The 26279-nt window shown below is 57.5% G+C and overlaps 1 protein-coding gene and 1 long non-coding RNA gene across 3 annotated transcripts; one reads left to right on the top strand and one right to left on the bottom strand.

The window, feature by feature from the left end:
* On the bottom strand, positions 1–9296 carry LOC134509751 (uncharacterized). 2 transcript variants are annotated; one of them, XR_010069405.1, is made up of 4 exons: positions 9175–9296; positions 8626–8718; positions 7235–7394; positions 1–1087 (listed from the first exon to the last, which is right to left on the bottom strand). It is a non-coding gene; the product is annotated as an uncharacterized LOC134509751 (long non-coding RNA). The 2 variants fall into 2 exon arrangements; XR_010069406.1 differs by lacking the exon at positions 9175–9296 and having other exon boundaries at positions 7235–7367; positions 8626–8818.
* Positions 9200–26041, top strand: LOC134509733 (major vault protein-like). The gene is made up of 11 exons (XM_063322341.1): positions 9200–9292; positions 10272–10446; positions 11054–11249; positions 11948–12071; positions 12146–12277; positions 13220–13315; positions 13998–14230; positions 14964–15089; positions 15548–15706; positions 16604–16939; positions 18307–26041. Exons 2-10 carry the CDS (start codon positions 10328–10330, stop codon positions 16859–16861), a joined length of 1443 nt encoding a protein of 480 aa, XP_063178411.1. The 5' UTR covers positions 9200–9292; positions 10272–10327; the 3' UTR covers positions 16862–16939; positions 18307–26041.
* The last annotated feature ends 238 nt before the right edge of the window (positions 26042–26279 follow it).

Genomic DNA, 26279 nt, shown 5'->3' with positions numbered 1-26279 from the left:
GAGAGAGGTGAGGAGGAGCCAGGCCCATGGGGACACATCAGCTGAGCCAGAACAGCCCATGGCACGGGACAGGCAGAGGGCGACTGTGCTGCAGAAGCAGCTTTGCAGAAAAGGACCTGGGGTCCCTGCGAGCGAGGGCCTGAACTGGATTCCTCAGTCCGCCCGGGACAGGCAAGAGCATCCTGGGCTGCAGGAGCCGCAGGGCCAGGGAAGGGCCTCTTCAGCCTCCCTGAGACCAGACCTGGGCACCGTCCCTGTGACGGTCTCCGGAGTGAGGGCAGCGGGAGTCAGTGAAAGGACTCAGTGGCCGCAGTTGTTCTCCAGGGGCATCAGCGCCAGCCACGGGCTGGCAGGCAGGAGGCACGCTGCTCAGGGAGTGTCCTGGAGACAAGCTGTTCCCGGCCCAGGCAGAGGGGAGGTGGCCTCTCCCTGCACGCCCCCGCCACGCTGGCCATGCCACGAGCCCAGCTCACCACCAGACCTCAGCCCGCTCCTGGGGGGCTTTGCGCTGCCCTCCGAGGCTGCTGGAGCTGCTCCTGGCTCGGGGGCGCCAGGAGGATTCAGCATCCCCGTAGCTCCAGTGGTGCTGGGAGCCGGGGCAGGAGCTGGGACATGGGGGTGACATGGCGGGAGAAGCTGGGACATGGGGGCAAGCAGCGCAGAGGTCCCAGCTTGCCCCCAGCCCACCAGCTCACACACACGCTGGCCAGATCCCAAGCTGCGAGGGTCGAAGAGCTGCCCCAGCTGCACCTAAGGGGGAGTCATGCAGGAGCGACTCGCAGCCAAGAAGAGTAAAGGGAAGGATAAAGGAGAATCAAGGGAAGAATCAATAATAATAAAAGGAAAAAGGGAAGGATAAATGGAGAAAGCAGGTGGGCAAGAAAAGCAAAGTGAGCCAGCGAAGTGGCACCGGAAACTCAGACACTGCTCACCCCAGACTGAAGGTTTCATTGTCCCTTTGCTGGCACCAGAAAGCTGCTCCCTGTCCTCAGCCGCTCATCCGCACTGGAAGGTCTCCCGGGCTGTAACTGGGAAATCTTCCAGACGCCGGGGGGTCCGTTTCTGGTGGTTCCTGGGGAGATGGACCCTGTTGGGTGAGACCGAGAGTTGCCGGATTTGCAAAGACTGACCGAAGGCAGGATTCCTTGTCTGCAGTAGGAATCCCGTTTCACCAGCAGGTGGTTCTGAGGCACCCTATAACAAAATGCCTATGCTTGTACACTCACGCTCCTGCGTTTTATTTCCGTCAAATAAGGCTCTGAATTTATGAACATCCCAACCTGCGCGTGCATCTTGTTGGGAACTTGGCCCTTAGCCTGCACGCTGCAAGCCCAAATGTGTGCACACCATTGGAACTGATTTCCCCAAACCACTTCCCTTTTTGCACTTTTTTACTCCTTCCTTGACAGAAGAGATTTTTCTTCCTTCTTTTTTTTTTTTTTTTTCTTTTGTGTTGGTCTGAGCTTATCCAGGGTTGGCCAGATGGATGGATACATCTCTCAAGAAATATTTATGTGGCAGGCAAAGTGACAATTGCCCCGCTAGGTCTGTGGGTTCGGGGTATTTGCCTTAACCCTTCACCCTCTGGTGTCTTTAAGACCCGCCCCACGCTGCCCTGGGGGCATCTGCCAGCGGGTCTTAAAGAAGCTTCTTCATCCTAGGTTTCCCGCAGCAGTCTCAGGCAACACTCCCCCCGAAAAAACCTATTGATTCAAGTGGTACAGCAGCAAGGACAGCTGAAGCTGGGTGCCCCTGGAGGGGGACCCAGAACAAGGAAATTCCTGGGCAATTACACCCTCCCAATCTGTGCTCCTGCCCTTCATGGGCTCTTCAGGCCCCTTGCATGGGCCCCTTGGTCCAACGGTAATTTATGGTCTGGGGTCTTCTTATTCCTCACTGGATTCTCCCTCTGTCGCCAGGAGGGCCCTGACATGTTCCGTTCTGGTCGGTTTGCAGCCTCTGCTGACAGCAGCAGCTTCCTTATCTCCCGGGCTGTACCGGTCTCCGGGCCTTCCTCCATGGAACTAAGCAGAAGTTCAAAACAAGTTCAACTTATCTCGGTGAAAGTTCGCAGCCTGCGGCCCAAAGGCAACGTCAGCTACTTCTGCCACCTGAGCTCTCCGTGAGCAGGACGCCAACGCAGCCCAACACCAAGTGACGAAGCCATTCCTCTTATTTAAAACAGCACCACCGATATTCCGTACTCCTCTACGACGGGCTGTCCCAGTGCTGGCTCGGCGGCTGCTTTTGGCGCCTGCACTGACCGCAGTAACTCCGTGGTGCGGACTCCCCTGTCCCGCACCAGCAGGACCCGCACCAGCAGCGCCGTGTCGGGCTGAGGGCAGCCCCAGCTCCTCCGCAAGTGCTGTGGGGCACATTGACCCAGCTCATTCTGCTGCCCCAAAGCTGGGGGACAGGCCCTGCAGCAAAAGCGGGAGCTTGTGAGGGAGGGCGGTCACCGTGAGGACCAGAAAAGCATCCAACCCTCTGGCTCTGCGGGGCTCAGAAGCAACTGAGCCCAGAAAGAAAGGAAATCTGGAACTAGTTCTTACCAAAAAAAACCCCTTTAAAACTCCTTTGAAGTCGGTCTGTTGGAGCAAGAAAATTCCTGATTGTGTGTGCGTGCGTCAAGGCAGCGTGGGAAGTGCACAAGGCCAAAGAGCCCAGGCCACCCTCGCCAGCAGGGTGTTACTAAACACCACAAGTGGGTGATTAAACAAGGGAAAAGACCCCGCAGGATCCACTCTAAAGGAGCAGATCCCACCTCTGCGGGCTGGGAGGCTTCTGCCACTCACTGCCAAGGGGCGAAATCGAAAGGCAGTAAAAAGGCAGCTGGTGCCCTTTGGGCTGTGCCTCACTGGGTCTGCCAACAGAGGAAGGTGGGGAGGGAAAGAAGGGGCAAAAAGAAACCCAGAGGCTAAAGGAGGAGGAAATCCCCAAATTAGGAGAACAAACCACCACTTCAGTCAGACGAGAGGAGATCTGGGGGATCACAGGCAGAGCCTCAGTTTACAAACTGACAAATTGCACAACTGGTGTAGTGGGAAAGTACGAGATTTAGAAACAGACGATTTTAGAAAGAGCTACTGGCAGAGCAACTGTCGTGGTTTGGGCCGGACTGGCCTATGACGAGACGCCAGATGCCCTCCCCCACCTCAAAGCAGAACAGCAACACAAAGCCACCAAGATAAGTCAGGGTCGAGGGAGTGCAATCATTGCAGATATAAAAACTTAACTTGCTTGAAGGGTTAACAGCTGCTGTGAAGGCAGAGGAAATTCCTGATGTTTTCCTAAACCTTGAACCTTCTCACACGAGAAGTTGTTCCGAAACTTGCAAAGCCACACCACCACTGTTTCCTTTCCATCTTTAATGGGAGGGACTCCACGCCGTTGACCCAACAGTAACCTGAGTGGTCAAAAGGGCAGTGGAGACAGGAGCAGCAAGTGTTCAGAACAGTAAGGGCACCTCTCGGTGGGAGCCCCGTGAGGCTGAGGCCATCGCAGACCAGTTAGGTCCCTTAAATAGAAGTGCTGTGATGGACTGGTGCGCTTGAGCGGGCTGGGGCACTTGAGCATGAAGCACACACCCACGCTTCAACTGAGAACACTGAACCCAGCTGGCTCACGCAAGTCCCTCTGATACAGACCTGCAGACGTTTGGGGAAGATTTAAGAATTGTAGCCAACCCAGACAACAAACTTCAACAGGAGACTGCAAGAGGTTTAACCCTGTTTTTCCTGGGGAAGAGTCTTAACGCTCTGTTTAGGGAACTCAAAGGCCAAATGAAAATCCTGAACCTTACGTAGCCAGAAAGAAGCTTTTAGGCATCTGCTCTGGTAAAGTTCCTCTCTGTGCTGCGACATCTAATAGAAATGAATTTGTGGCTTCTGTTCACGGAGGACTGAGTTCCTCGAAGTTAGGCTCAGGACTTTTTGACACCCCCCCCAGAGCAGCCGGGAGGAATTTCCCACCAGTTTGCACAGAGTGGCTGCACTGCTGCGGGACGCTGGGACCAGCAGCAGACCAGATCAGTTGCAAGGGAGAAACTCCTCTGAACCCATTCAGACTATAATTTATTATGATCATGGCCCTCCCTCCACTTCAGTACGAGGGCGGGAAACCTCACAAACCCCGCATTTTGATATTCCTTCAAGGAATAAATCTGAGGTCTCGTCAGAGGAAACCACTCCTTCATCAAAACCATGTTGTCAAAGAAACCGAGGCCATGAAAGAGTGCAACTCAACTCAGCCTCTACTCAGAATCCTTATCCAAAATCTCCTTTCACACAACTCTGAAACCAACTCTGGAAAGAACTGAGTGATCTTGAAGAAGATATGATAATCTTATCATAATCAGGCTGATATCCAGGGTTTCTACTCTGCTGCTCTCCTTCTGTGCTCCACTGAACTCCACTATTTCATGTTTCCTACAATCAAGGCAGACACTGAATGCCTTTGCCCCTATTCTCCTGGTTATGAGATTCCCGTTCTTGCCATTGGGATCCACATTTTTCCCCAAAACCCCAGCACCAAAACCACCCATGAGAGCAGAGGGTCACCTCATGTCGTGCAGCCAGGACCACCCCCAAGAAGCAAGGCCCAAACTCAGACTTTCTCTGCCCTGGCAGGTCTCAACCAGCTCTTCCCTCCTCTCCCAAGAGGCCCCCAGGGCAAGGACACTTGTCCTGGCAGAGCCCTTACACCGGAGGAGAGATGCCCTGGATGCAGGGACCAGCACCAAACCCCCAGCTCCTGAGCTGTAATCTTCAAGCCCCTCCAGCATTTCCAGCATGCCAAGGAATGAGCTGCACCAGTGATTGGTGTAATTCAACCGAACGCAGCTCAGTGGGCGCCGTCCTGGCTGGCAGTCACCTGTGCCTCTCCTTCCAGCCCCTTACTCGGCTCTTCTTCCCACAGCTAAGGGGCAAGAAGAAAGATGTAAAGTGCAGGGCCTGGGGAGAAAGGGGGAGAAATACTGCGGACTACTTCAGGCCACACATTTTTGGATGTGCCGCCAGTGGCCCTTCCGTGCTTGCCGTGATCGGACATAGGCCCGTGTCCAGACAGGGTCCCATGGCAGCCTGAGACCGAGTCTGGTGGGACCAGTCTGCCATGTCCCCATCCTCTCAGTTGCTCTTTTCTCCTCCTCATTTGTGCAAAGGAAGTTTTAACTTCCACAGTCACAGTCCTCATCTGATGCCTGGTGGCACTCAAGGACCCCCTGAGCAGTTGGCGTTTCCTCACGCAGCTTCTCAGCAGTCTTTTCTTTCCCAGCTGGGGCTAGAAATGAGTGACCAATGCAAGCGGTTGGGTTTCAGTACTTCACTGAACCTGCACGGCAATTCGACATATTTTAGCCCTGCTTCCAAGCTCCCTGAACGTGGACCACTAGGGCAGCCAGTGCCTAAAGATGCTGTGCTGCCACCAGCCCCTTCCGTCTGGTGTGGCCTCAGGTACCGCTGGCAGGGATGCTGGAGAACCAGCAGAGCCACTTCAGCACAGCCCTCAGCCTCACAAAGGCATCACAAAGGAGGGGAGGGACTGTCCTCAAGCTCGACTCCCTTCCGAGCAACTCCTCCCGCCGAAGAGCCATTCGCAGTGCACGTGGAATTCGGGAACACCAGCTGCAGCTGGGAGCGTTGGACCACCCTGAGACTTTCTTACCGCCAAGAGTCACTGGGGACTTCCCATCAGAGGGAAGCAGCGTCACATCTCGTGTCTCGCAGCCTTGGCTCCAGTCCCCTGCCGAGGAGGACAGGAGGAGAAGGAGGCACACACCCCTGCCTGCCATCAGCTCTTCCGCTACCTATCTTGCCCAGGCACCATCTTTTCCCCGCTCCTCTTCCCAGGTGGACTTCACAGGTCCTACAGGCCTCCCAAATGGCTTTCCAGCTGCCATCTCAAACTTGCACACAGAAAGAGGGAAAAAACCACCAGTCTGAAGGAACGGCACCACATTTCCTTTGCACCTTGTGTTAACAACTGGGGACACGAGGACACTTCGGAGTTACTGTGAACATCCATCCTTTCCCAAAGCAGAAGCAGCAGAATGTGCCAGATCCTGGAGGGCTGCATTAGGAAGCTGAGGGAAGACCTCCAGTGCTGGGAGGGGCAAAAGCTTCCTCGTCAGCCTGTCTTTCCTCTGAGAAAGCTGATTCTAACCCAAAGCCTCCATATTGCCATTGGAGATCATCTTCCATCTCCTCATCTCCTCCTCCATCTCTCCTACGTTAAAACGTAGTCATTCTCCTGTCGTGATATCGCTCTGGTTTGTCACCACATGCACTGGTGGTGCAGGCTGTGAGGAGGGATGGTTCTGAGCAAGTAGTCACGCGTAATTAAACTGTGAACTTAAAATGTTTCGGGCCCAAAAGGGAAGAACCCACCACCAAGATGATGTAGCTCTGGGGATACCTGGTGCTAACCCACATGCAGAGGAGGAACTCAGGGATCATCAGAGGTGACAGAATCACTCAACCATCAGGGTGGGAAGGGACCTTGGGTGGTCTCCAGCCCAACCGTGTGCACACATGAGGATCAACACAGAAGCCACCCCAAGTTTCTCAGGGCTTTGTCCAATAGAGTCCTAAAACCCTTGAAGAACAGAGTCCATAACCTCTCCAGAGCCGTTCAAATGCTTCATAATCCTTACTGACTTCTGTCCTTCACATCCTGTCTGACCTGCGCTTGTTTCAGCTGATGACCATCATCTCTTTTCTCCACAAGTCTCGTAAAGGCTGCTATCTTTTCAGCCCAGCAGAAAGTGAACATGTGGCATCAACACTGGGTCAGGGTCCCATGGGCATGAAAAGCGCATGGCTGTACTCATGCTATAGGAAGGACACGTAGTGTGGGGAGAGCGTCTGTGCTCTGTGGTCACACGTGTGGGCGTTATGTGTACGTGTGTTTGTATGTGCCCTGGGCATCCTGCTGGACACCAAAGCTGACCACGAGCCGGCAGCATGCCCTGGTGGCAAAGGATGGCCTGGGCTGCATCAGGAGTGTTGGCTGGGGGAGGTGGTCCTTCCCCTCAGCACTGGTGAGGCCCGACCTGGAGTGCTGTGTCCAGTGCTGGGCTCCCCAGTACAAGACAGACACGGACACACCAAGGAAAGCTCGCAAAGATGGTGAAGGGACTGGAGCATCTCTTCTACAAGGAAAGGCTGAGAGAGCTGGGACTGCTCAGCCTGGAGAAGAGAAGGCTCCGGGGGATCTTATCAATGTATATAAATACCTGACGGTTGGGTGCAGAGAGGACAGTGACAGGACCGGAGGCAACGGGCACAAACTAGAGGTTCCCTCTGAACATCAGGAAGCACTTTCACTGTAAGCACCAGCACAGGTTGCCCAGGGAAGCTGAGGAGTCCCTATCCATGGAGATGATCAAAAGCCACCTAGACATGGTTCCGGGCAACCAGCTCTAGGTGGCCCTGCTCGAGCAGGAGGTGGGACCACATGATCTCAAGAAATCCTTTCCAACCTAAACGATCCTGTGCCTCACGTCCAATTTACCCAGGTGACTGAGGGACCCAGCCACCCACGCTCCACCTCCCACATGAACCCCTCAGTTTCTGAAGGACCCAGGTGTCCAGCTGCCCCCTGCCCTCCAAACCCTCTCAGCTTGTGTCTGTGGGACCTAGGAGTCCAGGGAACCCATCCCTGCAAGCCCCTCTGCCCACATCTGGAGGACCCAGGCCTCCAAGGGTCCCAGTTGCGTGGGGGTGCCCTGCTTCCCCCTGTGCCAAGGACACAGATGTTCAGGCAGGAACAGGAGAAGGTTGGTGCCACCAGTGACAGGCAGCCTTGGGCCTGGGAGGGGGCGGGAGGTGACAGCAGTGTCCCTAGGGTGCTGGGCAGGTTAGCCTGTAGAGAGGAGGGTGGCATCTTTTACCTGGAAACACCCTGAACACTGGGACATCCCCCTTCTTGGGGGTCGTGGGGTGGGGATCTGTCACCCAGAGGACACGCCAGGGGCCCCTGCTACCCCCCACACCTATCGGACCCTGCCCAGGCTCCAGGGTAGCACTGGTGGCAGTGTAACATGGGGGGTGGGGTGCTGTGTCAGAGAGGAGCTCTAAAATACCCCCCGGGTCCCCATCTCATCCCCTACTGTCCCGCCACATTCCCCCCTGATCCTGGGTCCCACCATCCTCATCCCATATCCCCGTGTCACGCCCCCTCCGTCCTTCACCAGTTTCCATGTCCCCCCAGCCAATCTTCATGCCACTTCCCTTGTGCCCAGGGCACCCCACATCCCCTCACCCTTCCCCACCATCACCCCCAGTGTCCCCCAGCAGTCTTCCCTAACCCCCCCCCCAGCATTCCCAGTGCCCCATCTCCCCCAGACCCCAAATCACACGCCCGTGCCCACATCTCCTGCTCTGCCCCACATCACCCCGGGGCCACTCACATCCCCATACCACCACCTTCACCTTGTCCCCTCCTGGTCCCTACATGCCCACCACAGCTCTCCATGTCCCCTCCCTTGTCCCAGGGGCTCCCCACCCCCCCCTTACCCGTCGCCTAATGTCCCCCAGCTGCTCCCCCTGGTCCCATCCCCTTTAATCATCCCCACTGTGTCCCCTTCCCCAAGCCCCCCAGGAGACGCGGCAGCGGGGGGCGCACCGAGGCGCACAACAGACACATGAAGCCGCGGCCAGGGGCGATGGCGGTGGCCCCGGGTGCTGCAGGCTGTGCCACCGAGGCGCTGGGCAGGACCTGCGGGCGAGAGGGGTGCCGGGATTAGAGGTCACCCGGGGGGGCCGGGAACACACCCCCGCGTGGATTCATCCTGGGGGACTTGTGTCCCCTTTTTCCCAAGGCCTGTCCCCCCAGAGCTCACCCCCTTCATCCCCCCATTCCCTCAGACCCCGCTCCCTGGGCCTGTCTCCCCCCGACCCTCCTCTTGTCCCCTCAGACCCCCCTCCCCGGGCCTGTCTCCCCCCGACCCTCCTCTTGTCCCCTCAGACCCCCCTCCCCGGGCCTGTCTCCCCCCGACCCTCCTCTTGTCCCCTCAGACACCCCTCCCCGGGCCTGTCTCCCCCCGACCCTCCTCTTGTCCCCTCAAACCCCCTTCCCCGGGCCTGTCCCCCCCAACACTCCTCCCGGTGCCCTCACACCCTCCTCCCCGGGCCTCTCCCCCGCGGGGGCGGGAGGGAAGCGGCGCACGCGTACTGCGGGCGGGCAAGATGGAGGCGCCGGTTGCCGGTTGCCGATGGAGGCGCCGGGTCGGTGGATTCGGGCCTGCGCCCGGCGGGTCCTCGCTGGAGCCGGGACTGGGACCGGCACCGAGGTCGGGGCCGGGGCCGGGGCCGGGGCCGGGGCTGGGAGCGGCGCTGACCCCTCTGTCCGCGCCCGCCCCCGCCGCACCCTGTGGCCGCTCCCGCTTCGCCCGGCCCCGCTGGGAAAATCCCGGCGCCGAGCAGGGGCGAACCGTGCCCTCGGGAGGGTTGAATGCAGCCCGGGCGGGGGCAAATACAGCCCTGGGGGGTGGCGGGGGGACAGGTTGTGCCCTGGGTGGGGTAGATCCTCCCGGGGAGGGTAGATCTTGCCCGGGGGAGCCGTGTGGGGTGTGAATCCGGGCCTGTGGGGCGGGCCCCGATGGGCCGGGCGGGGCTGGGCGAGGGCGAAGGCTTTTGCGTGCTCTCCTCGCCCGCGGGGAGGTGTCCTGCCCCACAGCGAGGTGTCCTGCCCCACAGAGAGGTGTTCTGCCCCGCGGCGAGGTCTCCTTCCCCCCCGCCCCGCCTCCATTTCCCCCCAGCCCCATGGCGAGCTCGCCTGCCCCACAGCAAGCTTCCCCACCCCACGGCAGGGACCCTGGGCATCCCACCCTGCGGGGGGGCTCCTCTGCCCCATGGCAAAGTCTCACCCCCATGGCAAGCTTTTCCCACCCCGTGCCAAAGCCTCCTGCCCCACCGTGAGCCCTCTGGTGAGGTCTCCTGCCCTGCCTGAGCGTCCCCATCTGCCCCGCAGCAGCCTCATCTGCCCCACGGCAAGCTTCTCCATCTTGTGGCGAGGTCTCCCACCCCACCATGAGCCCCACAGCGAGGTCTTCTGCCCCACAGCGACCTGGTCTGCCCCACAGAAAGCTTTTCCACCCTGTGGCGAGGTCTCCCATCCCACCATAAGCCCCATGGTGATGTCTTCTGTCCTTCGTCCTCCCCCGCCTGATGAGCTCATCCACCCCATGGCAACTTCCGTCAGCCCCACGGCACGCTTTTCCACCCTGTGGCAAAGTCTGTGAGCCATTAACAAGCTGTTCTGTCCCACAGCAAACTCATCTACACCCTGGGAAGGTTTCCTGCCCCACAGTGAAGTCTGCTGCCCCATGGAGGACCCTGTGATCTGCATACCCCCCTACCACTATGTCCATGTGCTGGACCTCAACAGCAATGTCACCCGTGTGGAGGTTGGGCCCCACACCTACATCAGGCAGGATCACGAGAGGTGGGTGCTATGGGGCAGGGGGGCACCTATGAGTTGGGGGGGTCCGGTTCCCACCTCTGGCAGGACCACAAAGAGTGGATGCTATGGGCCAGGTGGGGATCTGTGGGATGATGGGTCCTACCCCTGTGTCTGGTAGGACTACAAGATGTGGGTGCTACGGGGCAGGGGGTGGATTTCCATGGCTATGGGGCAGTCTAGACTTATAGGTGTGTGGGGTCTCTGTAGGGCTGTGGGGGATGTTTGGGGGGCTCTGTAGGGTCATGAGGGGCTTGAGGGGATCCGTAGGACTGTTGGCGCCCTTTAGGGCTGTGGGGGATGCTGGGGGGCTCTTTAGGACTATGGGGACTCTATGGTCCCTGGGGAGCATTGGGGTTGTATAGGGCTGTGGGCAGTGTTTGGGGGCTCCGTAGGGCTGTAGGGGCTCTATAGGGTCATGGGGAATCCATCATGCTGTAGAGGGCCATAGGGGGGCTCTGGGGCTCTATAGGACTGGGGGACTTGGGCTCTATAGAGCTTTATAGGGCTTTGGAGGATCGAGGGGCTGGTGGGTTCTGTAGGGCCCTGGGGGCTCTATAGGGCTGAGGGGACCAACGGGGGGCTGCCAGAGGGTGGTGTTCATGCCCAGGCGCATGGTGATGGTGCTCCGCTGGCACTACTGCGTGGTGCTCAATCCCATGGCGCGGGGCCCCACTGGGGCCGTGGTGATCAATGGAGCGGGACAGGCCTGTCTGTGGCACGCCGACCTCGATATCCACCTGGCCCAGGAGCCCTTCCCCCTATACCCTGGCGAGGAGATCAAACAGGTACCTGTAGCCCCTATAGCAGCCCCAGGGCTCCCCACAGCTTCTGTAGCCCCTCCATGGTCCCCTATAGGCTCCATAACCTCGCTGTAACACCGCCGTAGCCTTCCATGGCCCCCCATAGCCCGTGTAGCTCCTCTGATCTGTCTGTCGTCTTTCAGAGCTCCTATAGCCCATATACCTCCTGGTGCCCTCCCCATAGCTCCTATAGTTTCCTCATTGCCCCCCCATTGCTCCTGTAACCTCCCCCCATGGCCCCCTATAGCCCCCAGCATCTCATCCCTCTCCCTGCTCTGAACCCATGTACCTCTCCCCAGGTTGTCCCTGGAGCGTTCTCTGTTTCTCCATCCCCAGGCTGTCCCCCACATCCCCCGCAGCGAAAAACCTGTCTCCCAGTCCCCAGGGTTTCACCCCCCATGTCCCCCACTGTCACCCCTGTGCCCCCTTACCCTCGCAACCCTGTCATGACCCCCATGTCCCCACATCCCCCATGGTGACCCCCCAGATGCATCCCCACGTCCCCTGCTGTGACTCCCCCGTGGCCCCCATGTCTCCTACCGTGCCGCCTGTGTCCTCAGAGTGTCCCCAGGGCATCTTCCAAAGTGCCCCACGCACCTTTGTCCCCATGTCTGCCATACCTCTGCTGTGACACCTGTGTCCCCAGGGGATTCTCCCTCAACCCCGTGTCTGTGTGTCCCCAGGACATCACCCCACTGCAGATGGTGCTGGCTGACACTGCCCTGCGCCTGCGGGCCCTGCTTGACTTCACGGACGAGGACGGGAAGAAGTTCTTGGCAGGAGACGAGTGGCTCTTCGAGGGTCCCAGTGAGCACAGGGGGGATTTTCCCTTTTGGGGACACCTGGGGGACCCATGGGCTGATGGTGCCACCTTCCCACAGACACCTACATCCCCCGTAAGGAGGTAGAGGTGGCCGAGACTCTGCAGGCCACTGTCATTGGGCACAACCAGGCCATCCACCTGCGAGCACGCAAGGAGTGCCTCGACCACAACGGCACCCGCCACATCACAGGTAGCACCTGGTGACAGCCCGGTGGCCTCCTGGGTTCAGCCCTTGCTCAGTGGCCTTGGTGTCAGCTGGCATGATATCACCCTGTACCATTGGTGCTACCCCTGGGCACCCATGGCACCCCTCTGTTGCCTGAAGGCACCCCTGGCGTACCCTGGGACACCCCCACCCCATACCCCTGGGACCCTTTTCTCACCCTCCAACACCTCTCGTACCCCTCTGTCACCCTCCAGCACCCATGGGAGCTCGATATCATCTAGCAGCACCCCTGGGGCTTCCAGCACCCCCATCCCATCTCCTGGCACCCCCAGCACCCCCTTCCTACCCCACAGCATTCCCCGGAGCCCTGTCCCATCCCTCAGCGCTCCTGGGATCCCCAATATTCCCAACCCACCCCCCATAAACCTGCTCCCACCCCACAGCATCCCTGGGATCCCTAGTGCCCCCATCCCACCCCCCCATAAACCTCCATCCCACCCCACAGCACCCCCAGGATCCCTATGGGACCCCCCCCCACACATCCCTGGGATCCCCAGCTCACCCATCTCATCCCCCATAAATGCCATCCGGCCCTGCAGCGCCCCTGGGACCCCATCTTATCCCCCAGCACCCAGAGGACTCTCAGAACCGCCAGAACCTCCAGGTCCCAGCACCCTTAGCATCCTCCCATCCCACCCTTCGGACCCCCCAGCACCCTCAGGGCTGCCATCCCACCTGTAGGACCCCTTGCCCCCAGCGCCCCTAAGGACACTTGAGATCCATAGGACCCTCAGCACCCCTAGGACCTCCATGGCACCCCGTGCTGCCTGTTCCCCAGCACCCTCATGACCCACATCCCACCCCAGCACCCCTGGGATTCCCGGTCCCCTGCCTCCCCAAGCCCCCCAGTGTCCTCAGCTCCCCCAGTGTCCTCAGCTCCCCCAGCACCCATCACCCTGCTCCCAGGTGAGGAGTGGCTGGTGAAGCAGGTGGGTGCCTACCTGCCCGGTGTCTATGAGGAGGTAGTGGATGTTGTGGACGCCTACATCCTCACCCGACAAGGTACCGGGCATCCTACCCCTCGCCTCCTGGGTGCCCACGGGTGATGAGGCCCCTCTGGGCTGGGTTTGGGGGTCCTGTGCACCCATGGGTGACAGGAGCCCTCCAGGATGGGTGAAGGGTCCCATCACCCCCTGATCCACCATGACCCTGACCCCTTGCACCCATGGGTGACAAGGACCCTCCAGTGGGACCTGGGGATCCCTCCAAGCCACTGTGTTCCCGTGGCCCCTGTGCCCATGAGTGATGAGGATTCTCCAGGAGGTCCCATCCCCTTCACCCATGGTGTCCCTGTTCCTCCTGCCTCAGTGGATGATGAAAAGCCTCCAGCCCTCCTGCAGCCCACCATGACCCCTTTGCTGCTGCACCCATGGGTGATGAAGACCCCCTGGGATAGGTTTGGGGGTCCTGTGCCCCCTCCACCCGCCGGGGGATAAGGATGCCCAGGATGGGCATATGAGTTCTGCTGCACTCATGGGTGACAAGGACCCTCCAGGGGGTTGTGCTCTCTCCACCCACCCCATCCCTGTCCCCCTGCATGCACAGGCGATGAGGTCCCTCAGGATTAGGTTTGGGGGTCCCATCACCCCGTCTCCCTGCACCTCTGGGTGACAAGGCCAGTTGGGGCCACCTTTGGGTGTCCCATCACTCACCATCTCCCCCTGTGTTCCCTCCCTGCAGAAAGCCCTGCACCTGCGGGCAACGTGGACCTTTGAGGATGAAGAAGGTCGGGTGCGGCGCACGGGGGAGGAGTGGCTGGTGACCCAGGCGGAGAGCAAGGCCTACATCCCAGAGGTGTTTGAGGAGGTGGTGGCGGAGGTGGCGGTGACAACGCTGGGCCCCCGGCAGTACTGCATGGTGCTCGACCCCATGGGGCCCAATGGGCAGCCCCAGCTGGGCCAGCAGCTTGTTGTCAAGGTGGGCACACAAGGGTGGCCCCTGGGGACCTGCAGCTGGTCCCAAGGGACCTAATGTAGGGTCCCATAGGTATCAAAGGTGGTCCTGAGGGGCTTAAGATATACGATGTACCACTACTGTGTCACCGGGGAACCCTAAGGTGCCCCGAGGTACCCAAATGTGGCTCCCAGGACCTGAGAGTGGCTCTAAGGGACACCTGGATGGCTCTGATGGAACCTTCTCTATGCCTAGGTGTCCTCAAAAGTCTCAAAGGTGGCTCCAAGGGACTCCAATGTACCCCTGAGGTGTCCCTAAAAGTTCTTAGGACATCCCTGAGGGATCCTAACGTACCCTTGAGGGCCCCAGTGACCACAGGTGGCCCTGGTGTACCCAAATGCATCCCCAAAGGTCGCAAAGGTGGTCTTAAGGGACCCTAAAACACCTATGTGAGCCCTGATGTCTTGCTGAGGGACCCTAAGCTTCCATAGGAACCCATGGGTGGACACCAGGAACCAGAAGAAGCTGGCCCTGGCATACCCCCAAAGGTCTTGAAGGTGGCCCACAGGGACCCTAAGACATCCCTGAGGGACTGTAATGCACTCATGTCCCTGCCCTGTGTGCTGCCATGACCTGATGTCCTTCTCCCCTGTGCCACCGTGTGCCTGTGCTCTTACTTCATGTTCCACTGTGTCCCCATGTCCCCACAGGTTTGCCACATCTCTGTCCTGCTGGTGACATGTCCCTGTGTCCCCAGGGGGAGAAGTCCTTCTTTCTGCAGCCGGGCGAATGGCTCCAGGCTGGCATCCAGGATGTCTACGTGCTCTCTGAGGATGAGGGGCTGCTGCTCCAAGCGCTGCAGACCATCAAGGACACCAATGAGGTGGCCCAGGGGACACCTGGGGTTTCAGGATCCCCTGGGAGAAACTAGGGGGGGAGGCCCAGTGAGCCTGGGATGACTGGGGCAACCAGAAGTGGTTGGGGGACAACGGGGATGACGGGAGGGGGATGGGACCCAGGAGTGATTGGGGGTCATTGGGGACAGTTAGGGCACCTGGGGACAGTTAGGGTACATGAAGGACTCCTGGAGGATTATGGAGGCCCCAGAGGGCACCTGTGGGGACTCCTGTCCTCATCCCTGTGTCCCCAAGCCAGGTGGGTAGCAGAGGGCCACGGGGGGAGTCCCTCCCACACAGGGAGGGTGTCCCTGTCACCATGTCTTCAGGCCAGCCGGTGGCAGAGGGCCATGGGGGAATGTCTATGTCCCCGTGTCCCCATCCAGGGGGTGGCGGGGTCTCTGCATCCCCAGGCTGGTCACTGATGCTATCCCTGCGTTCTTAGGAGGGGAAGGAGGTGACACAGCAGGCAGGTGACCGCTGGCTGGCCTGGGGGCCCCTCGAGTACGTGCCACCGGCTGAGGTGACCGTGCTGGAGCGCCGCTGGGCTGTGGCCCTTGCTGACAACGAGGGCATCTACGTGCGTGACATCCGCACTGGCAAGGTGCCCGCTCTGGCTCCTTGTACGTCCCCTGCAGCTCCTCGTAGCCCCCGATAGCGCCCCCCTGGCCTTTGTGGCTTCCTGTAGCTCCTTTACAGCCACCTCGGTGGCTCCCCGTAGCCCTGTTCCTGCTCCCTGCAGCTCCCCTGCGGTTCCCTAGAGCTCCCCAGAGACTCGTGGAGCTCCCCATGGTCCTCTGCAGCTCTCTATAGACCCCCTATAGCACCTCGTAGACCCCCATCATCCTCCATAGCCCCCCTACAGCTCCTCCACAGCCCCCCATAGACCCCGGGAGCTCCCCCCTAACCCCTAGAGCTGCCGAATCCCACTGTAGCCCCTTGTAGCTTCCCGTAAGCCACATAGCTCCCCATGGTCCCCCATAAGTCCCCATTAACACCTACAGCCCACCATAACCATGCAACCCCCCCCTTAGCCCCCCATACCCTTCCCCATGCCCCCAGTTCCCATACCAGTATTCCACATCCCTGCCAGTGCTCCCCATACCCCGTCCCAGTGCTCCCAGACCGCTCCCGGTGCTCTCAGTAACTGTATACCCCATCCCGGTATCCACTCGCTGCCTCCCACCACTCCCAGTATTCCATGTATGCCATCCCAGTGCCCCCAAACACAGTCCCAGTCTCCCAGCCTCCTTCTCAGTGCCCCCAGATGCACCCCCCCACTTCATCCCAGTCTTCCCAGTACCCCATATACCTGCTCCCAGTGCCTCCAAACCCCATCCCAATGTGCCCCCAGTACCCCCCCACCACATCTCAGTGCTCCTGGTATCCCTTACACCCTCTCCCAGTGCCTCCGCACACCCTCCATAACCCCTCCCAGTATCCCCCACACCCCTTCCCGGTACTCCTGAACCCCATCCAAGTGCTCCTGTTGCCCCCCAAGCCACCCAGACACCCCCTTCCAGTGCCCCCAAGCCCTCCAGCGGCTGTCAGAGCCTGGCAGCACCCTGAGGTGGCTCTGGCTGCGGGTGCGGGTGGTGATGGGCCAGACCTACATGCTGACGGAGTCCGAGGAGCTGTGGGAGAAGGAGCTGCCCCCTGGGGTGGAGGCGCTGCTGGCCGCAGCCCATGGAGACATCCGCGGCACGGACATTGGGGTCCAGTCTTCCTCCAGCCCGGATGCTGGGGTCCCCCAACGTGACTGCACCCGCGCCATCACCTACCAGGTGCCCCACAATGCTGCCATGCAGGTCTACGACTACCGGGAGCGGCGGGCACAGTGAGCACCTGTGGTTCTGGGTGCGGGGGAGGAGGGACGTTGGCAGGGCATGGAGGATGTAGTGGATGTACGGGGGGCGTGGGAGGAGGACGTGGGGATGGAGGGGACACCGAGGAGGGTGCTGGGCACCCAGGTGCAGGTGATGTTGCTGTGACCCCTGTGCCATGGTGTGTCCTTGGCGTGTGACCAGTGTCTTTGGCATGTCTGTGGCCGGCTGATGCTGGGCCCAGCACAGGCGGTGCTGAGCCCCAGGGAGCAGCTGACGGTGTGGGGACTGGTGCGTCCTTGGCATGTGACCCATGTCCTTCATGTGTTTTTGGCATGTTGCAGAGTGGTGCTGGGTATAGAGTTGGTCGTGTAGGGCCCTGGAAAGCAAGTGACGGTGCAGGGACTCTTGTGTCATGGTATATCCTTGGCTTCAGTACAAGTCACACTGGGGATCCCAGGCTCCAGAGACCAGGGGGAGAGTCTGGAGCAAAGAAGATGTACCCTTGGTACATCTACACCTAAACAAATGTATAGGTCCATGAGCCCTAATGGGATGTAACTACAAGTGCTGAAGGAGCTGGCTGATGTCATTAAGAGGACACTCGATAATCTTTGATCAATCATGGCAACTGGGACAAGTGTCCAAAGATGGACACTTGCCCATGACGGGGGTGGGGGCTGCCACAGAGGCGTCAGGCCGGATCCGGGAGCCCACGTGAGCCTCTGGCTCCTCTCCCACGTGGTTTCCCTTGCTCCGCTCTCCCCAGTCCTTGCTCTGCTCTCCCCAGTCACTGCCCCACGGACCCCCCACGACCCCATGGGCTGGCTGCAGGTGCTGCGCTTGTTAGGAAGGGGTTCAACAAGCAGGTGGGACGGACAGCGCTGGTGACACCTAGGGCACGGCGTGACCAACCAGCAGGCGTGGTGGGCCCTTTTGGTCCATTTTTCCACTACTTGTTCTTCCCCAAATCCTCTGGATTCTTCCTTTGGATCCTCTGCGAAACATCTTGCGTGATGCCAAGACGTTTATCCCCAGCATCCCTCGAGGTGTCCCATGGGTGTGCTGGCCCTAACTCACCATGACAGGTTTCTACCTGCACCGTGGGGCTGAGGCCCTTCCCAGGACAGGAGCCTGGGTGGGCTGCACCTTCCTTTGGGTTCCTGCTGCTGTGCCCTTGCCTCTGCCCTCCTCTGGGCTTGTGAAGATGCGTGGGCCCATGAGTCCTGTGGTGGGACACAAAGATGCCGTGGGGTAGATTTTGGGGAAGGGAAGGGTCCTCCACCTGCCGTTCTCCGTTGAGGGTGTGCAGAGGTTTTATCACACCAGCTGACACCCCCCCGCAACTTCCAGGTGTAACTTCCAGCCTCTCTCCTCCCAGGTACACCTCCCACCAGACCAGGCTGCTCCAAGCCCCGTCCAACCTGGCCTTGAACCCCTCCAGGGATGGGGTGGCCACAGCTTCTCTGGGCAACCTGGGCCAGGGGCTCACCGCCCTCACAGCAAAGAATTTCTGCCTCAGATCTCATCTAAATCTCCCCTCTTTCAGTTTAAAACCCTTCCCCCTCGTCCCATGGCTCCCCTCTCTGATCCAGAGTCCCTCCCCAGCTTTCCTGGAGCCCCTTTAGGGACAGGAAGAGGCTGGAAGGTCTCCCCGGAGCCTTCTCTTCACCAGACTGAACCCCCCCAGCTCTCTCAGCCTGTCCTCGCAGCAGAGGGGCTCCAGCCCTCCCAGCATCTCCGGGGCCTCATCTGGCCCCGCTCCAACAGCTCCATGTCCTTCTGATGCTGGTGTCCTGCAGTGGGGTCTCCCCCGAGCGGAGCAGAGGGGCAGAATCCCCCCCCTCGCCCTGCTGCCCACGCTGCTCTGGATGCAGCCCAGGATGCGGGGGGCTTTCCAGGATACCAGCGCACGGTGCCAGCACATGGCCAGCTTTTCACCCCCCAGCACCCCCAAGCCCTTCTCCTCAGGGCTGCTCTCCATCTCTCCCTCCCCAGCCTGTGCTGAGACTGCAGCTTGCCCTGACCCGGGTGCAGGACAGGACCCTCCACTTGGCCTGGTTGAGCCTCATGAGGTTCACACTGACTTCTTGAGCGTGTCCAGGTCCCTCTGAACGGCATCCCGCCCCTCTGGCAAATCACCTGTGCCATTCAGCCTGGTATCACCTGCCACAAGACGACGTGTGGCGTCCTCCAGGCAGCCAGCCCTGACCTGCAAGAGATGCAGGTGGGCATGGCTGCATCGCGCTTGGGGTCGGCATGTGCGTCACCAGGGTTGTCTACAGCACCTAGGTGTAAGCTGGACTATCGGTCAGTCTCCTCAGTGCCCATGATTGCATATGCCCGTCTATCTAAATAGATGCAATAACTATTCAAATAGGTAAAGAATCAGCAGACCATAAAGGGCACTCTTTGAGGCAGAGCTCTGAAGAGACATTGTGAGTCCTTCAAGAGGCCAGGACAATACGAATATGGCAGCCTGGGACAGGCAAGGCTGCCACAGCTTCACAGCCTCAATGTCCATCCAGCAGTGAGGCTTAGACGTGTTGTATGGGGTTCACCTGGGGAGGTCTGGATGGGGGGCGCTGCAGGGGTGGCCCCGGACAGAAGAGACCAGGGGCTGCCCACACATCAGGTGGAGCCGGTTCCAGATGGCTCCAAAACAAACCCCCCACCAGGACACACAGCCAGGCACAGAGCCAGGAGACCCAGGAATCCCGGCTACCCCATTGCCCCCGAGCCACATGGGATCCCCGCCCCCATGCAGGCTCTTGCTGCAGCCACCAGCCCCGCCCAGCCATCTCCCAAGAGGTTTCAGAACTCCTGGGGCTTGGCTCAGGGCTAACGAGCCCTATGCCAACAGCCATGAAATAGCTCCTGAAGACCTTCACAGTGAAGACGCTCCCATCAAGAGCAAGAACACACTCCTGCAAGCACAAGAATGTCCCCTTTAAAGGTAAGGGAAGTAGGAGGAGCAAGACACCCCCTTGGCTTAACTGTGAGCTTCTGAGTCTGCTCAAAACCAAAAGAGAAGCGTTCCAGAGATGGAAAAGTGGACAAATGCCCATTGAGAACTACAAGGGTGTTGCCAGGGCGTGCAGAGATGCAGTTAGAAAAGCAAAAAGCTCAGCTCAAATTGAAAGTGGCCAGAGATGTCAAAAACTACAAGAAAGGGTTCTTCGGGTACACGAACAACAAGCTGAAATGGAAGGAAAATATTGTCCCGCTGTTAAACAGCAGAGGTGAATTAGTCACCAACACTGGAAAGGCAGAGGTTCTCAGCACTTTCACCTTGGTGTGAACTTGGGCCTTGGGAACAACAATTCGGGTTGATGCAAACCCAAACCCACCGCCAGTGAAGGAAGAGTTGGTGGGTGAACTGTTACAGGAGCTTGAGCCCTGCCAATGGATGGGCCCTGACAACATCCATCCAAGGGTGTGAAGAGAGCTGGCTGATGTCGCTGTGAGGTCGCTCTCCATAATCCTTGAGAAGTTGTGGAGACTGGGGGACATCCCAGAAGACTGGATGAAGGCTAATGTCTTCTACAGGAAGGGCTTAAAGGAGGATCCAGGAAGTTATAGACCATCAGTCTTACTTCAGTCCCTCAGAAAGTTATGGAATGAATGCTCCTGGGGGTGACCACAAGTCAAATGAAGCACGTGATTGGGAAAAGCCACCACAGATTCACCAAGGGCAAATCGTGCTTGACAAACCCGATCACCTTCCACAACAAAGTGACCTGCTCGGTTGATGTGGCGTGAGCGGTGGACATTGTCTGCCTGGATTTCTCCAAGGCTTTCAACACGGTTCCCTGCAGCCTCCTCCCAGAGAAACTGATGCGTTACGGTGGTGGTCAATAGTTCCTTCTCGAACTGGCAATCTGTCACAAGTGAGGTCCCCCAGGGATCGATACTGGGGCCAACGCTGTTTAATATCTTCATAAGTGAGCTGGAAGATGGGATCAGGTGTACCCTGATGAAGTTTGCTGATGATACCAGAGTGGGGAAGTGGCCACTTGGGAAGGGAGAGCCACCCAGCAGGAAGCCCTGGATTGGCCGAGAAGAGTGGGTTAGCAAGAACCTTATGAAGTTCAACACGGACAAGTGTAAGGTCTTGCACCAGGGAAAACATAATCCAGGAGTGCAGCACAGGCTGGGATCTACCTGGCTGGCGAGAAGCTCTGTGGACAGGGACTTGGGGGTCCTGGTCCCACTCTATTCATCACTTGTCAGACGTCACCTGGAACACTGTGTTCAGTTTTGGTCCCCGCTATACAAAACGGATGTGGACAGGCTGGAGAGGGTCCAGAGAAGGGCCACCAAGATAATCCAAGGACTAGGAAGCCTGGCATGTGAAGAAAGGCTGAGAGAACCGGGTTTGTTCAGCTTTGAGAAAAGGAGGCTCAGGGGAGACCTTACCACCATGTTCCAGTATTTAAAGGGTCGCCACAGAGAAGACGGAGGCTCCCTTTTTACAAGGAGTCACGTGGAAAAGACAAGGGGTAACGGGTACAAGTTACTCCTGGGGAGATTCCAACTGGACGCAAGAGGAAAATTTTTCACTGTGAGAACAATCATTCACTGGAATAATCTCCCCAGGGAAGCGGGGGATTCCCCATCATTGGATGCCTCTAAGATTCAGATGGACCATCTTGTCTAGACCGTGCTTTTGCCAAGAAAGGTTGGACCAGATGATCCTTGAAGTGCCTTCCAACCTGGGATTGTATGACTCTGCGATAATTCTGTGATTCTGTGAAGACACGGGTTCAGTGGGACCCTTCCCAGCAAGGCCAGCAGCAACTGGGGGCACTTCTGGAGAGGTGAAACCACCATCTAGGAGGAATGGCGATGAGCAAAGTCCCACAAGGCTTGGTGCCGCCATGTGCCCTCGAGTCCTCCTTCACACAACCCTGCTGCTCCTCTGAGTGTTGGGCGGTGGTCAGTGTGCGAATGGGATCAAGGAGGGTAAACCAAACTGGCATCCAAGAGGTTCACCGGCCCCTCAGCACCATGACACACACCCGCCTTCAGGCCACAAGCCCCAAAACCTCCAGCTGCTGGAGGCAGGGAGAGGCCAGCAGAAGGAAGAACAGTCCTTCTGTGCTTTCCTTGAAGTATTTTAAATTCGGTACGGTAATTTTATCCTGAAGACGGTTTTTCCGTTCGTGCCACACAGGAAAAAAAAAATGCCGTGACCAAGCACCGTTCTTCCAAATGCGATGATCTGGATGTGCCGTCTCCAACACAGATCCATGGAAGGGTGACCCAAGGATGTCCCACGCGATGCAGCAGGTGTGAACGAGCACACAGACGCACACACATGAGCGTACATACACACGCACACACTAATGAAATCGAAGGAGACAGCTGCTGTGGTTTTGTTTCGTTGTTGAGCTGTGTAAAGGCTTGAGAAGCCGGCCCTGCGGCTCTCAGTGTCGCAGCCGCTCCGATCTCCAGTTCCTGGAGCAGTCGCAAAGAAAACAGGATCACAAATGGCTGTAGGAAATGAGAAGCTTCATGCTACATAAATTTTGCAACAAATTCATTCAATTCAGTAGCAAGTGGAGAGACAATCTGTAGTCTTATCGGGAATAAATGTTTTTTAAAGTTTAATTGGTTAGAGAACTAACGATAAGTACCTTAAAGATCACAAAAGACTGAACTGAAAATGCCAAGTCAGACTGTGAAAAGACCAACTTTGAATCCTGTCCAATTGTGTCTGATAGAGTGCTCCTCTACAGACCCCCGTGCTTGGCACCTCTGAAGATGCCAACACAAAAACGCACAGAACTTGGGTCAAAAAACCCGTGAGTGTTACATCATGATACGTGTGGTATGATGCGTCACGGGCATCAAAAGAGACCCTGACGAGAAAAGTTGTGCATGCATATGACTTGGGCTCTTCAGTCACCGCAGAAACCAAGACATTCACAAATCTGATACAGTGTTGGACAATTTGGGAAAAAAAAAAGAAAAAAAAATCTGAATTCTAGCTGTATGAATATTTTATGAATACAAAATACGTAACAGGAGATTGCAACGCCAAAACATCTACGCGTAAAACAGCATCTGCCCTTACAGATGCATCTTTGGTTGGCAGGCATCCTCAGTGGTACGCGCGTTTTGATTATATTTCAGTATCTCACTGCATCATGGTAAAAAATAAGATGCTTGGTAAATTAATGGATGCTAAGCTGGACTATTTACTGCAAGAACTGCCAGTTTTACCCAAATAAGAGGGGTATGGCTCCTGCAATCGGATCCCCTGGGGGAGAGCAGCATTTTCCCTGTACTCCTGCTCTCTGGGACATGGGCAGCAGAACGTGTGGAGGTCCATGTGCGGTGCCAGCATTGCCTACACAACAACGCCTGTCCCCAAAATACGGTTCTGAGGGGCTGGGGGAATCAATCTTTCAGAAGAGACGCATTAAATTGTAGATCACTAACTGGGGGGGGAAAAATAAGTGCTTTTTTATTCAGAAAGCAATACGTAAAAATACGCCTCAGAAAAGTTCATTTTTCGTACTAGGAGTAGAGATAACCAAGCAATAAACTTCACCACCATTCTGTAAAAGCTCCCTGAAGTAGCCCAAGTACGAAATTAAATAGAAAATAAGTCTGCTTTGAAAACCAGCTTGTATCCAGGCGGTTAATGCAAACATCGTGTTGCAAATCAAACCAGTTTCTTGACCCCAGCAGGGAACTGAGGCAGTGCAATCAAAAAGGTTTAGGCAAAGAAAATAAGGTTTTATTTAAAGACAAGTGAAGGACGCCTCCATTCTTTTTGAGGGGGTGGAAGGAAAAAAGAGATGTAGAGATGCCGCTGCTCAGCCCAAGCACCGCTTACAGCAGGACTCTCGAAGCCCGGCCCCAGCGGAGAGGGCAGGAGGATGAAAAAAGAGGGGAAAAAAGACCCAGAAAGAGAAGGCAATGCTGCTGCTCTTCAGAACACCAGTGGAGCATTTACACGTGGCTTGTGCCACATTTTTTTCTTCACCTGACACAGCAGGCAGGGACTATTTTAGCCAGGACGTCACACACTGTCTCCCTCTTCCTCCTTGTGAGTGTAGATACCGAAAGCTCCCAGTAAAACCCACGGTGCTTGTTAAGATCTAGACGTTGTCTGAAATAAATGTGTGCATTTGGTTTACATGGCAAGGTTTTGGTGGCAGGTAGGGGGTGGGGGGTGCAGGGGTGGCTTCTGTGAGAAGACACCAGAAGCCTCTCCTGTGTCCTACAGAGACAGTTCCAGCCAGCTCCAAGGGGGACCCGCTGCTGGCCAAGGCTGAGCCCATCAGCGAGCTGGTGGCACCTCCATGGTAATGTATTTAAGAAGGGGTAAAAACTGCTGCCCAGGAGCCGGGAGGAGTGAGAATGTGTGAGAGAAACAACTAAAAAGGCACCAAGATCCGTGAAGAATGAGGAGGAGGAGGTCACAGAGCAGAGGTTCCCCTGCAGCCCATGGTGAAGACCATGGAGAGGCAGGTTGTCACCCTGCAGCCCATGGAGGTCCGTGGTAGAGCAGAAATCCACCTGCAGGCCATGGAGGTCCGTGGTGGAGCAGATATCCACCTGCAGCCCATGGAGGATCCCACGCCAGAGCAGGTAGATGCGCTCCAAGAGGGCTGTGACCCCATGGGAAGCCCACGCTGGAGCAGGCTCCTGGCAGGACTGGTGGACCCATGGAGAGGGAGGAGTCCACCATGGAGCAGGTTTGATGGCAGGACTTGTGACCCCATGGGGGGAGCCACGCTGGAGCAGTCTGTTCCTGAAGGACTGCACCCCATGGAAAAGACCCACACTGGAGCAGGTCATGAAGACCTGCAGCCCATGGGAAGGTCTCACACTGGAGGTCATGGAGGACGGTCTCCCATGGGAGGGACCCCTCGCTGGAGCAGGGAAAGAGCGTGAGGAGGAAGGAGCAGCAGAAAGAACGTGTGACGCACTGACCGCAACCCCCATTCCCCATTGAGGAGGAGGTGGAGAAATGGGGAGTGAAGTTGAGCCTGGGAAGAAGGGAAGGGGAAGAAGAGGGGAAGGTGTTTTAAGACTTGCTCTTATTTCTCACTATCCTACTGCTACAATTAATTAGCAATAAATTAAATTAGTTCCCCCTGCCTTCCCCACCCATGGAGTCTGTTTTGCCCACGTCGGTAACTGCCAGTGCTCTGTCTGACCTCTCGATGTTGAGGGCAGCTGGCAGCCAGCAAAGGTCAGCCCACCACAATGTGCTTCTACCCACGCTTTAGAGTGCGCTGCTCCGTGTATTAGCACGTATTACCACCACTAAAACTCTTTCAATTAAGAAACAAAACATTTCAACCAGACGTTTTGCCTCTTGAACTTAGCAGCCCTGCATTAAAAGCCACCCCAAGCTGCCGCCAGCCTTTACCAGGACACAGCACCTTGTGGGCAGCGGTGGGTTGACACCTCCTTGGCTTCGCCACACAAGCCCTACAGAGATGACAACGGGTGGCAGCTCCTCAGCAGAGCCCTGAGCAGTGCTGCTCCCTCCCAGCCCCCACGGAGGAACCGACTCTCGGGTCAGACAGACCCGGCTTTAAAAATTCCAGCATCGGGAACTTCAGTGTCACCGCGGAGCACGGGATGGGAGACAGCAGTGCTGGTCCCCTGCCGAGTCCCACACCGACACTCCCAGCTGCAGTCAGGCTCCTGAAGCTGGCAGTAGACCTTCTCCGCTTCTCAAACACAACCGAAGACTGAGAACAGCAGATTAATTACTGCAAGGTTTCTACATATGAAAGCTCAGAAATATCAAGAAATACATTTAACAAAATAGTAGAGGCAGGCAATAGCAATGTGTTCTGCACCACAATGACACAAGTGTTTTAACACGCAGTGGGAAAACAGCGGGAGATCGGCGCGGAGGAGTGTTAACATGCTCGAGTGACTTGCAGCTGAGGTGTCGAAAAACCCCATACCTCACACTAATGATCATTTAGCCTTGTGCGCTCGCCAAGTAGAACATCTGTGCTTGGGTACCATCGGCCTGCGAAGGACTCTGAGGCACCTCATCGAACCTGCCTGAGGTTCCTGCCCTGCTGCGGGAAAGATCAAAGCACAGTGGAAAACTGGGCCTGCTTCTGTCCCTGAAATACAGGGGAGAACAGCAGATTCCATCACTCTCTAACAAGGACCGAGCACCACAGTGCCTGTGTTCCCGCTCGCGTGCCTCCGCCTGGGGGCTGCTTCCAAGATCCCCCAGTTCGCAAGGCATCAGGATTATATTTACTCTTCGCATTTCATCCCTGGTTTTGTAGTTGTTCCTGCGCCCTGCCTGTGGCGGCTGACACACACACACGTTGGGCAACTATTTCTCAGTTCATTTTAAAA

This window comes from Chroicocephalus ridibundus, unplaced genomic scaffold (genome assembly GCF_963924245.1).
Source record: "Chroicocephalus ridibundus unplaced genomic scaffold, bChrRid1.1 SCAFFOLD_26, whole genome shotgun sequence".
Taxonomy (NCBI): domain Eukaryota; kingdom Metazoa; phylum Chordata; class Aves; order Charadriiformes; family Laridae; genus Chroicocephalus; species Chroicocephalus ridibundus.
The sequence above is the reverse complement of the archived record's forward strand: the minus strand, read 5'-3'. Positions and strand labels throughout refer to the sequence as shown.